The sequence below is a fragment of the Pleurodeles waltl genome, chromosome 2_2, assembly GCF_031143425.1.
Source record: "Pleurodeles waltl isolate 20211129_DDA chromosome 2_2, aPleWal1.hap1.20221129, whole genome shotgun sequence".
Classification (NCBI taxonomy): Eukaryota; Metazoa; Chordata; class Amphibia; order Caudata; family Salamandridae; genus Pleurodeles; species Pleurodeles waltl.
In genome coordinates, this window is record NC_090439.1 from 874,455,533 (window position 1) to 874,468,977 (window position 13,445).

Consider the following 13,445-nt stretch of genomic DNA (forward strand, 5'->3'; position numbering starts at 1 on the left):
GGAGGATTTCTGAAGGCAGGGGTCACCTCAGCTCAGGACACCTTAGGGGATGTCCTGACTGGTGGGTGACTCCTCCTTGTTTTTCTCATTATCTCCTCCAGCCTTGCCGCCAAAAGTGGGGGCAGTGGCCGGAGGGGCAGGCATCTCCACTAGCTGGGATGCCCTGGGGTGCTGTAACAAAAGGCATGAGCCTTTGAGGCTCACCGCCAGGTGTTAGTTCCTGCAGGGGGAGGTGAGAAGCACCTCCACCCAGTACAGGTTTTGTTTCCGTCCTCAGAGAGCACAAAGGCTCTCACCCCAGGGGGGCAGAAACTTGTCTCAGTGGCAGGCTGGCACAGACCAGTCAGTCCTGCACTGAAGGATTGGGTAAAATATACAGGGGGCATCTTCTAAGAGTCAGTGTGGGTTTATTATTCTGAGAAGTTTGATACCAAACTTCCCAGATTTCAGTGTAGCCATTATGGAACTGTGGAGTTCGTGTTTTACAAACTCCCAGACCATATACTCTTTATGGCTACCCTGCACTTACAATGTCTAAGGTTTGGCTTAGACACTGTAGGGGCACAGTGCTCATGCAACTATGCCCTCACCTGTGATATAGTGCACCCTGCCTTAGGGCTGTAAGGCCTGCTAGAGGGGTGGCTTACCTATGCCACAGGCAGTGGGTTGAGGGCATAGCACTCTGAGGGGAGTGCCATTTCGACTTAGTCGTTTTCTCCCCACCAGCACACACAAGCTGTGAGGCAGTGTGCCTGTGCTGTGTGAGGGGTCCCCAGGGTGGCATAATACATGGCCCTTAGAGACCTTCCCTGGCCACAGGGCCCCTGGTAAGAGGGGTACCAGTTACAAGAGAGTTATCTGTGTGCCAGGGCTGTGCCAAGTGTGGGACCAAAGGTACACTTTAGGGAACGAACACTGGTGCTGGGGCCTGGTTAGCAGGATCCCAGCACACTTTCAATCAAAACTAGCATCAACAAAAGGCAAAAAGTTAGGAGGTAACCATGCCAAGGGAGGCATTTCCCTACAATATGTAAGAATCTCTGTACAATAGGAGACTTAAACAAAGACTGTTGATCAGGCAAACGAAGAAAAGCTGATAAGGCAGAAAGATAGCCCTTAAAAGTCCCTAACGAGGAACCATGTTGGGCGAGTGACAGAATGAACAGAAGTATATTTGAAAGAGAAGAAGAAAGAGGATCAATAGACCTCTCTGTACAATAGGAAACAATACGTTTCCAAAGGCAGGGGTGAATCGACTTAGTAGAGGGACGCCTGGCTGCCAGAATGACATCACAGACCTCGGGAGGGAGGTCATAAACCATCAACTGTTGCCGCTCAATCTCCACGCATGAAGCCGCCGAGTTGACAGGTTCGGGTGGAGAAGCTTCCCCTGCTGCTGTGACAGAAGATCCTCCTGAAGAGGCAACCTGATTGGAGGACTGATGCTCATTTTGAGAAGCTCTGGATACCAGACTCTTTGTGCCCAATCCGGAGCCACTAGGATTACTTGGGCCTGGTCGTTCTTGATTTTCTTGAGAACTCTGGGCAGAAGTGGTATGGGCGGAAAGGCGTACAAGAGGCCTGAGCTCCACTCGCGACGAAAAGCGTTTCCCAGCTTTAGCCGCCTTGGAAACTCCAACGCGCAATACTGCTGACATTGCGCGTTCTCTTCGGCTGCGAACAGATATAACCAAGGCTCTCCCCATTGCTGAAAGAGTCCTCGCGCCACCTCTGAATGGAGACACACTTTGTGATCTGTTAAGCATCGCTGGCTGAGTTAATCTGCCCTGGCGTTCAGAGAACCTGCCAGGTGTTGAACCACCAGGGTTATGCCCTGATGTTCCAGCCATGTCCAGAGACGTAGAGCCTCTTGAGAAAGAGTCCACAACTCCACACCGCCCTGCTTGTTGCAGTACCACATTGCGGTAGTGTTGTCCGGAACACCTGCACTACCGTCCCTTTCACAACAGGAAGAAATGCCTTTAAAGCTATCCGGATCGCCCAAAGCTCCAACAACTTGATATGGAGCCCGGATTCCACCGCAGACCAGAGACCCTGATCTCCACCTCTCCCAGATGGCTGCCCCATCCCTGAAGTGACGCATCTGTCACTACTGTGAGATCTGGTTGGGGAAGGGAGAGGAGTCTGCCTTTGACCCAATCGCGGTTCACTAACCACCACTGCAGATCCTTTGCAGTTCCCTCCGAGATCTGAACCACATCGGCAAGATTTCCCTGATGCTGTGCCCACTGGAACTTCAGGTCCCACTGTAGAGCCCTCATATGCCATCTGCCATGCTTGACCAATAGGATGCAGGAAGCCATGAGTCCCAACAGCCTCAGAGTCTGTCTCACCGAAATCCAGGATAGAGGCCAAAACATCGGTATCTTAACCTGAATATCCTGGACTAGCTGCTCTGGAGGATAGGCCAGATACTGCACTGTGTCCAGAACAGCTCCAATTAAAGTGAGCTTCTGAGAGGGAGTCAGGTGTGACTTTGGTACGTTTATGGTGAACCCCAGTGTAGGAAAATGGCTCCCTGTTGCAGTTACTCCCCACTTTTTGCCTGATATTGATGCTGACTTGACTGAGAAGTGTGCTGGGACCCTGCTAACCAGGCCCCAGCACAGGTGTTCTTTCACTAAAAATGTACCATTGTTTCCACAATTGGCACACAGATAAGTCCCTTGTAAAAGGTACCAGTGGTACCAAGGGCTCTGTGACCAGGGAAGGTCTCTAAGGGCTGCAACATGTGTTGTTCCACCCTTAGGGACCCCTCACCTAACCCATGCACACTGCCATTGCAGATTGTGTGTGTTGGGGGGGAGAAAAAGGAGAATTCGACATGGCATCCCCCTCAGGATGCCATGCACACAAAATACTGCCTGTGGCATAGGTAGGTCACCCCTCTAGCAGGCCTTACAGCCCTAAGGCAGAGTGCACTATACCACAAGTGAGGGCATAGCTGCATGAGCAATATGCCCCTACAGTGTCTAAATCCATTCTTAGACATTGTCAGTACAGTGTGGCCATATTAAGTATATGGTCTGGGAGTTTGTCAAAAATAAACCGAATAAATCCACACCGATGCCAGTGTGGGATTTGTTGAACAATGCACACTGAGGGCATCTTAGAGATGCCTTCTGTATACCAGTCCAAACACCAGTGTTAGGCTGACCAGTTCCTGCTACGACCAGATGGGTTTCTGGCCACATGGGGTGAGTGCCTTTGTCACTCTGTGGCCATGGGCACACCCTGCACTGGGTGGAGGTGCTTCTCCCTCCCCATGCAGGAACTGTAACACCTGGCAGTGAGCCTCAAAGGCTCATGCCTGTTGTTAAAGCACCCCACGGCATCCTAGCAAGTGGAGATCCCGACCCTCCAGACACAGCCCCCACTTTTGGCAGCAAGTCCGGAGGAGATAATGAGAAAAACAAGGAGGAGGCACCCACTAGTCAGGACAGTCCCTAAGGTCTCCTGAGCTGAGGTGACCCCTGCCTTATGAAATCTTCCATCTTGGTTTTGGAGGATTCCCCCAATAGGAATAGGGATGTGCCCCCCTCCCCTCTGGAGGAGGCACAAAGAGGGTGTAGCCACCCTCCAGGACAGTAGCCACTGGCTACTGCCCCCCTGACCAAAACACCCCCCTAAATTGAGTATTTAGGGGCGACCCTAAACCCAGGAAATCAGATTCCTGGAGACACATCCAGGGGGACCAGCGACCTCTGAGGACTCAGAGGACTGACCTGCACCTAAAGGGCCAAGAACCTCCAGAGGACAGCGGCTCTGTCCAGAAATAACAACAAAGCAAGTAACTTTAAAGAAACTCTAACTTCCCGCCAGAAGCATGAGTCTTCCCACTCTGCACCCGACGCCCCTGGCTCGAGTTCAGGGCAACCAACACTGCAGAGAGGACTCCCAGGCAACTCAAACGACGTGGACATCCTATGTCGACCTCCCTGCACCCCCACAGCGACGCCTGCAGAGAGGATCTAGAGGCTCCCCATGACCGCGACTGGCTGGTAACAAAGGAACCTGACGCCTGGACCAAGCACTGCACCCGCAGCACTCAGGACTGAGAGGAACCACCTACAAGTGGAGGAGTGACCAGCAGGCGGCCCTCATCCTAGCCCAGTTGGTGGCGTGCCCGAAAAGCCCCTCTGTGCCCTGCCTGCATCGCCAGAGTGACCCGCTGGTCCCTCCATTGTTTTCTACGGCAAACCCGACATCTACTTTGCACACTGCACCCAGCCCCCCCTCTGCCGCTGAGGGTGTGTTTTGTGTGCTTGTATGTGTCCCACCCCAGTACTCTGCAACTCCCCCCCCACCCCCTCTTCCCGGTCTGCTCTCCGAGGATGCAGGTACTTACCTGCTAAGAGACTGGAACCGGAGCACCCCTCTTCTCCATATGCGCCTATGTTGTTTGGGCCCTCTTTTGACCTCTGCACTGACCGGCCCTGTGTTGCTGATGATGTGGCTTTGGGGTTGCCTTGAACCCCAGCGGTGGGCTGCCTATGCCCAGGAGACTAAACTTGTAAGTGCTTTACTTACCTGAAAAACTAACTATTACTTACCTCCCCAGGAACTGTTGATTTTTGCACTGTGTCCACTTTCAAAATAGCTATTTGCCATTTTAACCTAAACTGTGTGTACTACTGTTTTAAATCAAAGTTCTATACTTACCTGTGTGAAGTACCTTACAATTTATGTACTTACCTAAAATATGAATCTTGTGGTTCTAAAAATAAGTTAAGAAAATATATTTTTTTATATAAAAACCTATTGGCCTGGAGTTAAATCTTTGAGTGTGTGTTCTCATTTATTGTCTGTGTGTGTACAACAAATGCTTAACCCTACCCTGATAAGCCTACTGCTCGACCACACTACCACAAACTAGAGCATTAGTATTATCTAATTTTGCCACTATCAACCTCTAAGGGGAACCCTTGGACTCTGTGCACAATATCCCTCACTTTGAGATAGTATATACAGAGTGAACTTCCTACACATATGTTTCCACCTACGCCTTTTGCCACGCCCCAGTGGGACCTTAATCTAGTGCTCACTTTTCTAATATGTGCTCCTTTTGAGCCTTTACCTAACTGTCCTCTCCGGCTGCTCACTATCAAAACAGCCTTCTTAGTGGCAATCACATCTGCTTACCGAGTGAGTGAGATGCATTCTTTATCATTGAAACCGCAGTATCTCACGATATATCCTGATAAGGTAGTCCTCAGAACTTGTGCCTCTTTCCTCCCCAAGGTGGTGACCCCTTTCCATCTGGGTCATATCTCCCTGCCCACCTTCTTTGCTCCACTTCATACCTCTGAAGAAGAGGAGCGTCTCCATCAGCTGAACCCCAAAAGAGCATTATCGTTCTACCTTGACCGCACAAAAGAGTTCCAGGTGGACAACCAAGTCTTTGTGGGGGTACGTTGGTGCAAAGAAGGGGCGGGCAGTCCAGAAACGAACCATTTCGTGCTGGGTCGTTCTTTGTATTAAAATTTCCTATGGTTTGGCTAAGATGCAGCCTCCTGAGGGCTTGAGAACCAGAGGGAAGACTGCTACCACGCCATTAGCTTGAGGCGAGCCGGTGCTGGATATCTGCCAGGCGGCAACGTGGGCTTTCTTGCACATGTTTGTATGACACTACTGCCTGGATAGCCAGCTTAGAAGAGAGGGTCCTTTTGCTCGCTCGGTCCTGCAGGACTTCCTTGTGTGAAGTCTATCTTCGCAACCTACCACCAGGAGTTATAGCTTGGGTATCTAGTCTAAGGTAAGGAATCTGCAGCTAGATGTCTCTATCAGATGAACAAGTTACTTACCTTCGGTATGGAATTTTCTGGTAGAGACCCTATCTAGCTGCAGATTCCTTACACCCACCCAAGCCTCACCGCTCTGCGGATATGTTATTCAGATTCTTACCCTTTCTCCAGGGCATGACTGTTTGTTCAGACAATCAAAAAATAAATGCGCCAGGGTGGTGCATATATGGAAGACCATGACGCCACAGACGACGCTGATGATGCCACGCAGTGTTGGACGACACACGTGGTTCCGAACGACGCTACCCGATGGCGCACGCAGGGTACTGCTCAGCAGAAAAATTCCGGATTCGAAGCTGACGCCAGGGAATTCTAAGGTAAGGAATCTGCAGCTAGATATAGTCACTACCAGGGGTGTTCTGTCAGGTCTGCTTCATATATTGTACCCCGTATAATTGCCTCAGATTGAGGCAGATACTCCTGTAGGGCATGTAGCCCGATTGGGCTGGGTGGACAATCGAGGAGATGACCTACTGCAGCCTGGTTGCTAGGACTTTAGCCAACACTTTGGCTTCCATGTTTAGGAGGAATATTGGCTGATACGACCCATAATCTGTTGCCGGCTACTCTTTTTTAATGTATTACCACAATCATGGCTGAATGATGATCCTCTGTCAGTTTATGGTTTTTCAAAGCGTCATGGAACATATCTTTTAGGTGTTCAGCTACCTTTCCTACCATACCCTTATATAACTCCACTGGGAGCCCATTAGGTCCTGTGGCTTTACCCGACTGCAGTGCTTGTATCGCTTGTCCCACTCCCTCTGTCGTCAGGTCCTCCTCCAGGGCCTCCTTTCCGTCAGCCATGAGAGTTGCTAGGTCAATATCTTTCTGGAACCCAGCACAGTTCCACTCTGCCATGCTCGTCTTGGAGGTATAACGTTTTTGATAATAAGAAGCAAAGGTGATTTCTTCACTGGTCCGTTGGTCCACCCCTTTCTCATTCAAGACTTCCTGTCCCCTTCTCTGGCCCTGGTCCCTCCTGTCAAGGCACGCGAATAGTTAGTTTGCTTTATCACCTATATGGTATAACTGCTGTTGCGTTTCTAAGGCATATGTTGGGGCGCTATCTTTTCAGTTCCTGCAACTCAATTTGTCTCACTTGAAGATGGCTGCGCAGATCCGGACTACTATCTGTTGGGAGTTGGGCCTCACAGATCATATTTCTCGTTCTAGGGCTCCAAATTTCAGTTTCTTCTCCTTTTTCCTACCCCCAATCAGAGCCTGAGCTTGCCCATGGATCACTGTCTTAAAAGCCTCCCACAAAACACAACTGGAGTCAACTGTTTTCTTGTTCTCTTGGAAATAGTGGTCCGCCTCCTCTCTGAGCTTCTTTTTACCTTATGCATCTTTCAGGTACCATGTGTCTAGCCTTGCTGCCTGCACCTGACCACGAGTCGGTCCCCTCAGTGCTACCCGCACTGGTGAGTGATCTGAAATCCCCCTTGCCCTGTGGCCTGCCTCACAGAATAAACCTCCATTGGGCTGATGGTTTTATGTGATTGATGCAGGAGAAACTCCCATGAGGAACGAAGAAATACGTATTGTCTTTGAGATGTGGGTGCTGGTTACGCCATACATCCGTCAGACCCATGGCATCTATAAAGGGCAGCAGCTGATCCACCACAGGCTGGGGCGTATTTTTACTCAATCTATCCCTCCCTAGGCCTACCACTGCATTTATATCACACCCCATGATTAGGATCCCTGACGGCATTTCCATGAGGCGTGCACTTACATCCAGAAATGTTATCCCATAAGGTCGTGGAGGTTATATATAATAAATAGAGATTGAGGGTAAGGCCCTACCACTGGCCCAGTGCAGCCACATATCGTCCGAGGGGGTCTGACCATATATCGTTTAGTGTGTAGGGCATAGACTTTTTTAGTAGAATACCTGTTCCCCTGGCATCCGTCGAGTACCCAGCGTGTGCCACCATGGCATACCCAAATCTATCTAGGGCCTTATAATGATTCCCACAGAGGTGAGTTTCCTGCATCAGGACTATATCCACAACGTGTCGGTGGAGATATTGCAGGACTACTCTACTTTTGATCTTACTCCCAACCCCATTAACATTCCATGACAGGTTGTTTACCAGTCGCTGTTTCACTGACTCCATTTCCTTAACCCAGGAAAAAGTGTCTGCCCTCTGGGATCACAGGTCCTGGAGGTCTCACCATGCATAACCTATGTTCTCTAATTGACCATCCTCTGTTCTCTGCATGTACGCATTTACAAATCAAATGCAACAAAACTGTACGTGTTAAACAAATTCCCCAACTTTTCTTGTCCCCCCCCTCCCTGCTATCCTGCATTGAGGGTTCCCAACTACCCACTGTTTCAACTGGTAGAGTGCCTGTCACCCCATAACTCTCAAACACAACTATGGGTAGGCTGGTGTCACCAAAACAGTAGGGAAAATATTTCCTTGCATGGATTTTCACTTCCCTTATTTGCAGCAGAAAGTGTTGTTGTTTCGTAGATATTCAGCATTGCGAATCTTCCTGCGCCCCCTGGGCAGAGTAACCCTGATCCACTCCTAGGTCTCCCTCCATTCTAAGCCCAGTTTACTCCAGACCTGCCGGGGCCCGGTGTAGTCCCACAGTCCGGTGGGGACCTTCCTGTTCGCGCATCCCCAACTGATTGCGGATCTGCAGGCACCTCTCTGTCCAAAGGGTCCCTTGAGGATGAAGGCTGGTTGGCTTCTCTGGTGTCAGGTGTCCATTGCTTCTCTTGGGTTTGATTGCCTCCTCACCCCACTGTCCTCCAGCCCTCAAGACAGTCCCATACCTCCTGCAGAGTAGAGAAGTGCCAGGACTTGCCCTCCGCTACCACACGCAATTTGGGTGGAAAGCGCATCATGTATTCAATGTCTTTGGCACAGAGTGCTTTCTTCACCTCCTCAGAATTGCGGCGCTGACGTTAGACCTGCAGGGTGAAGTCTGGAAAAAAGCAGATTGTCACATTTTCATACTTCAAGTCTCGTTTACTACAGGCCGCTTGTAGGATTACGTCCTGGTCTCTTTAGTTGAAGACTCTGATGATGAGTGTGTGCGGCAGCAGCCCGGGCTTCGGTGGCCGGCTGGTACTCTGAGGGACCTTTCAATAGAAAAATAGTTGAATAGTCTCTTTGGGCCCAGGTTGTTCAGAATAAGGTTTTCAATGAAGAGTTTCACGCTGGGCCATTCTGCCCCCCTCCAGAATGTCTGTGTATGTTGTTACACCCCACCAAGCCTTTTTGATCTTCCAACTTGACCGCTATGGCAGCATTTTCTTTTGTGAGCAACTGCACCTGGTCTTCCATCTTTTTAGACACTGCTTGGAGTCCATTAATCTGAGTCTCTGCCATGGTTACTTTGTCCATGACTTTCCGAAGGTCAGCTCTCAGGAGGTTAACATCAATGGTTACCGTGTCTTGAGGTTTCTTCTCCTGTGACGGGTGAGTGCCTGATGCTGGCAGCATGATAGTCTACTTATTGAGACTGTTGGTTTGGGTACACTTTAGGCCTCGGTTTCATCCTATGTCTCCCGCTCCTGTCTCAGCAGAGCCCCTTGCAGGCATTTTGTTTAGTCCCTATAGTGAAGTGTCCCCCTTCTAGGACTGCCTTTCTGACAATATTCCCTTCTCCTGAGTGTGGTGTTATAGGCGGTAGAGGCCGATCTCACCAGTATTGTAGGGGTGTGGTTGAGGGGGCGAGGGCAGGGGATCACCCCACCCAGGCACCACACAATAGCAGCTGCTTCTCTGGATTTCAGTTCAGTCTCAAGCTGCATGCCCCTTCCTGCATCGCCCTACAGCTCCTCATCATGCACCCTCTGGACCCTCGATCACCCCTTCCACGAAGGCAGACTCGGGGGGGTCGCTCCTTGCTCTCACCGCCTTGGCTAAAGGGAGGGGAAAGCCTGCCCCCAGGCCCCAGTAGTCTTCACCGCAGTAATGCTGGTGCCATCTGTCTGCCTCACGGCCGCCGACTCATCTTGCATACAATCATGTGAGGGGTGGGACCAATTCACATACCCCTCCAGGACCTCTCCTCCTTGCACAGGCCACGGGGGCCCCCCATTGCCACGTATACCTCCCTGGATCAGCCTGCGTTGAATGCGGGCCTCTGCCTGCTCCTTTGACTCAAAGGGTCTTGCTGCGTTGGGCTCTGCCTCGCAGTATTACCACCATGGCTCCTTCAGACAGGCCGCTCAATGAGACCTAGGCCCTTTCCTACCTGGGGATCTGCATGGTGAGCTGGGCAGCAATCCACACTCTCCCAGGCAGGCACTGCTCGTTCACTCCTGCCCCCTCCTACTTAGCGTGGGGAGCGTGTGAGTCTCCTCGGGTGCTCCACCGACGGTGGCCGGATTTATGGTTGGATGTTAAGGACAATTTTGTAGGCGATTACAGAGCTGCTAAGTTGTGTGGCCGTCTTGCCTGGCGCCTAGCCGCACTCCGGCAGAAAACAGAAAAAAATGCAGGTGTCACAAACAGCTGCTCGCATTCTGGTTGTTTCTGTTGTTCCCATGCTCCCGTGATAATTACATGGCATCATTTATGCAGTATAACATTACAAGCGTATCACTAAATCTCAAAATTATGCAAGATTGTGCCGGCATAATGGAAATTAATGGAGCACATAGAGACAAACTTTTTTAAAGAGCATTGCCGTAAAGACCAGGACCGTGCTGACTCCACCCACTATCTCAGTACCAGTTCCTAAACATCTCTACTGTAACAAGAGCATATGGAAAAGAGGTTCTCATTTCGGTATTAAAAATTTGATAATTCCTTGGCTACTTCTGGGCTCAATACACATACCAGCTTGCACACCTAAGTTCAACTTAGTTATGCAGATAAGTGCTAATACTGATTTGCTGAATAATGAATGGTGGAAATTTGCCCTAATTCTACAAATTAATTAACTCACATGACAGTTTTGGCTGTATGGTGGCATTTGTGTGTGAGCAAGTCTTTGGTCAGTGACAATTTTATGGGATTGCCTCCTCGATATATTCAACTATCGAAACTAGTGAACAACCATAAACTGGCAAGTTTGTGACTACCCAAACTTTTTGTAGGTATGTTTTTCAGATTCCCAATCTGAAAGCTTTTCTAAATATATTCCTGTCAAAAGCAGGATTAAATATGTTTCCTCTGGGGCTGAGAGAGGGGGCAGTTTAGGAAAAGGCCTTTTCTACAGGGAAAATATTTTCCTCTTTTAAAACACTACAAATACATTTTGGGTTACTTTTCATTATATGGAAATCGATACTTGTTGCATGTGTGTGCATAAATGGTTATGCATTTGAGTGGCTATTTATGGCTTAAATAAGCCAGTTTTAATGTAATCAAAACTGCTGAATTTGTTTCTGAATTCTAAAGAAAAAAGTTCATTACCTATTCAAAACGTGATATAGCCAAATGGAGATAGTTTCCAAATTCATGGGTGTTTTGTAGATTGGGCCCTGAGGGAATTAAACCTAATCATTGCTTAATACCTCAATGGAAAACTGTACCCGTCAGTCCATCTGACTTTACTTGGGTGCTATCAAAATATGATTTGTGCTGACAATCTATTTACTTCTAGCTTTGACCTAATACAACAGTTTTCAATAGATTGTTGTACAGTGCTGTAAATAGTTTTGTTTATGAGTACACTTCACTTCACTCTCTTTTAGATTTTTGTACAACTTTCTTTGACTTCTTTGTTTTTAAAAATGTTTACTTCAGTTCAGTAATTGTCTCTCGTACAGTTTGAAACTGTATGGTTTCGTTCTTTGCTCTTGAAAGATCGCAGATAAGGTCAACATTCTGTTTTTCCAGGCCAGGTGAAAGCTGGCAGTCAGGACATTTTGAAGGAATATTTCTACAATGCAAGGAAAAACTTGTGGTGAGACTTCCTTTAGTAGATAAAATGATTTGCTTTCCCAAAGCTCTGTCCTAAATTCTGAACTGCAAAATTTTCACTGTCCTTGAGCGAGGTGGGAATTATGATTTCAAGAATAAAAGAAAAGTGCAGACTTAATCCTTGCCCTTTTGTCCAATTTTGATCTTATAAAATCAAGCAATCTTTAAAATTTGGAAATAATGGGATATGTTTTTTGAATTGGTGTCTCACTTTGTTCTTGTAATCATCTCCTTCCAGTCTAACAAAGCTCTCTGCAAAATATTTGAAAAAAAATAATCACTGTAATTTTCTTTTGTACTGATTACTATTGATTTTGTTTTTATCCATGTTTTGAACGTATGCTGGATTGCACATCAGATACTCATTCCACACATTCTGATCTCATCAAGACATCCCATTGTGTGTAATGTACATCTGAAACATTTAAATTGTCTGTGCATTGGGCATACAGTCATACATGAGCTTTGCAGGATGTACTCTAATCATTAATTAGACATTCTGTGAAAATTGTTTGCTTCTGCTTTTTTTATTGCTATTTATTTTTGTCTCCCGCTCCCATCATCTCTATCAACCACCTCAAGCCTCGGAGAAGACAGTTGGTCTTTGGGGCAGTATGGAGGTGTCTTCCTTTCTTGTACTGACAAGCTGAACAGACGCACATTGTTGGTTCGACCCGTCAGCAAGCAGGATCCTTTCAGTAATTTCTCTGGCTTCTTTCCTTCTGTAAGAAATAATTTTTAAACTTTGCAACAGAACTTGCATCAACAGTGAGAGATATATGGGGATTTAACTAGCACATTAATTTACAGTCCTTTTTCATTATCTGAGGCAGGAAGGCCTTTGTGGGAGGGGTGTCAGGCTTCAGTAAACAAAAAAAATTTGAAATGCATATTATGCACATTACTAAACGAAGTAATAACTTTAACGTTTAAGTACAATTTGATATAGTTACCTTACTTCCACTTAAAACATTAAAACGTTCCTCCTCAGTAAAGGTAGACCGAGAAAACGAACTAACCCCCAAACAGAAACCAGTTATTCATTAGCTGTCAAACCTGAAGTGAATTAGATTTATTGTACTGGTCTGTTGTGAACTTTAGACCATTTGCAGTCTGCTGTCTTACAGTGCTATGAGGAAACCTCTGCCAAAAGTAAATTCTTTTGAAAACAAGGCTCCTATAATAATATTAGCATTTTTAAGTCAGAATGATGGCTGGACAGCCAGTCATTGTACATACAGAACTGCAAAGTCATCTTTGAGCCTGAAAATCTTTCTAAGATGCCATAAAATATAAATATAGAATTTCATTGCCATTGTTCAGTTAGCGAAAGTAAAACATATGTGGACTTCCAGACCAGTAATAATTCTGAAGATGACATTAGCAAACACACACACAAAATAAACGAAGAAATGATACACCTGGCAATAACTGCTGTGTACTCAGGATATATAATATTGAGGGATGTCGAATATGTGAGGCAATAGAGTATGAAATGCTTTGGCTAACCATAAGGTGGATCGACCATTTGAGTTTAAGGTTGAACTTAATTAGCTGGAATAGAGTTTGGGGAAGATGTCTTTCCAAGTATTACATATCCATCATGTGCAGACCAACATATGCGGGCCATCAATTTGATTCCCTTGAATTTGTAACACTCCAGAACAGATCGTTTCTTGATAAGCTGGGATAACTGTACAACTGCTGACAATTGTTTTAA

The 13,445-nt window shown here is 47.3% G+C and overlaps 1 protein-coding gene across 3 annotated transcripts in view; it reads left to right on the forward strand.

Moving 5' to 3' along the window:
- Nucleotides 1–13,445, forward strand: part of VPS13B (vacuolar protein sorting 13 homolog B) — a 2,423,697-nt gene that overhangs the window by 1,320,545 nt on the left and 1,089,707 nt on the right. For 2 of the 3 annotated variants that reach the window (XM_069220545.1, XM_069220547.1), the window contains exon 28: nt 12,308–12,449. In XM_069220545.1, coding sequence (XP_069076646.1) covers nt 12,308–12,449 — 142 coding nt within the window. Of the gene's footprint in view, nt 1–11,641; nt 11,709–12,307; nt 12,450–13,445 lie in introns of all 3 variants that reach the window. The other variant, XM_069220546.1, reaches the window with a different exon arrangement.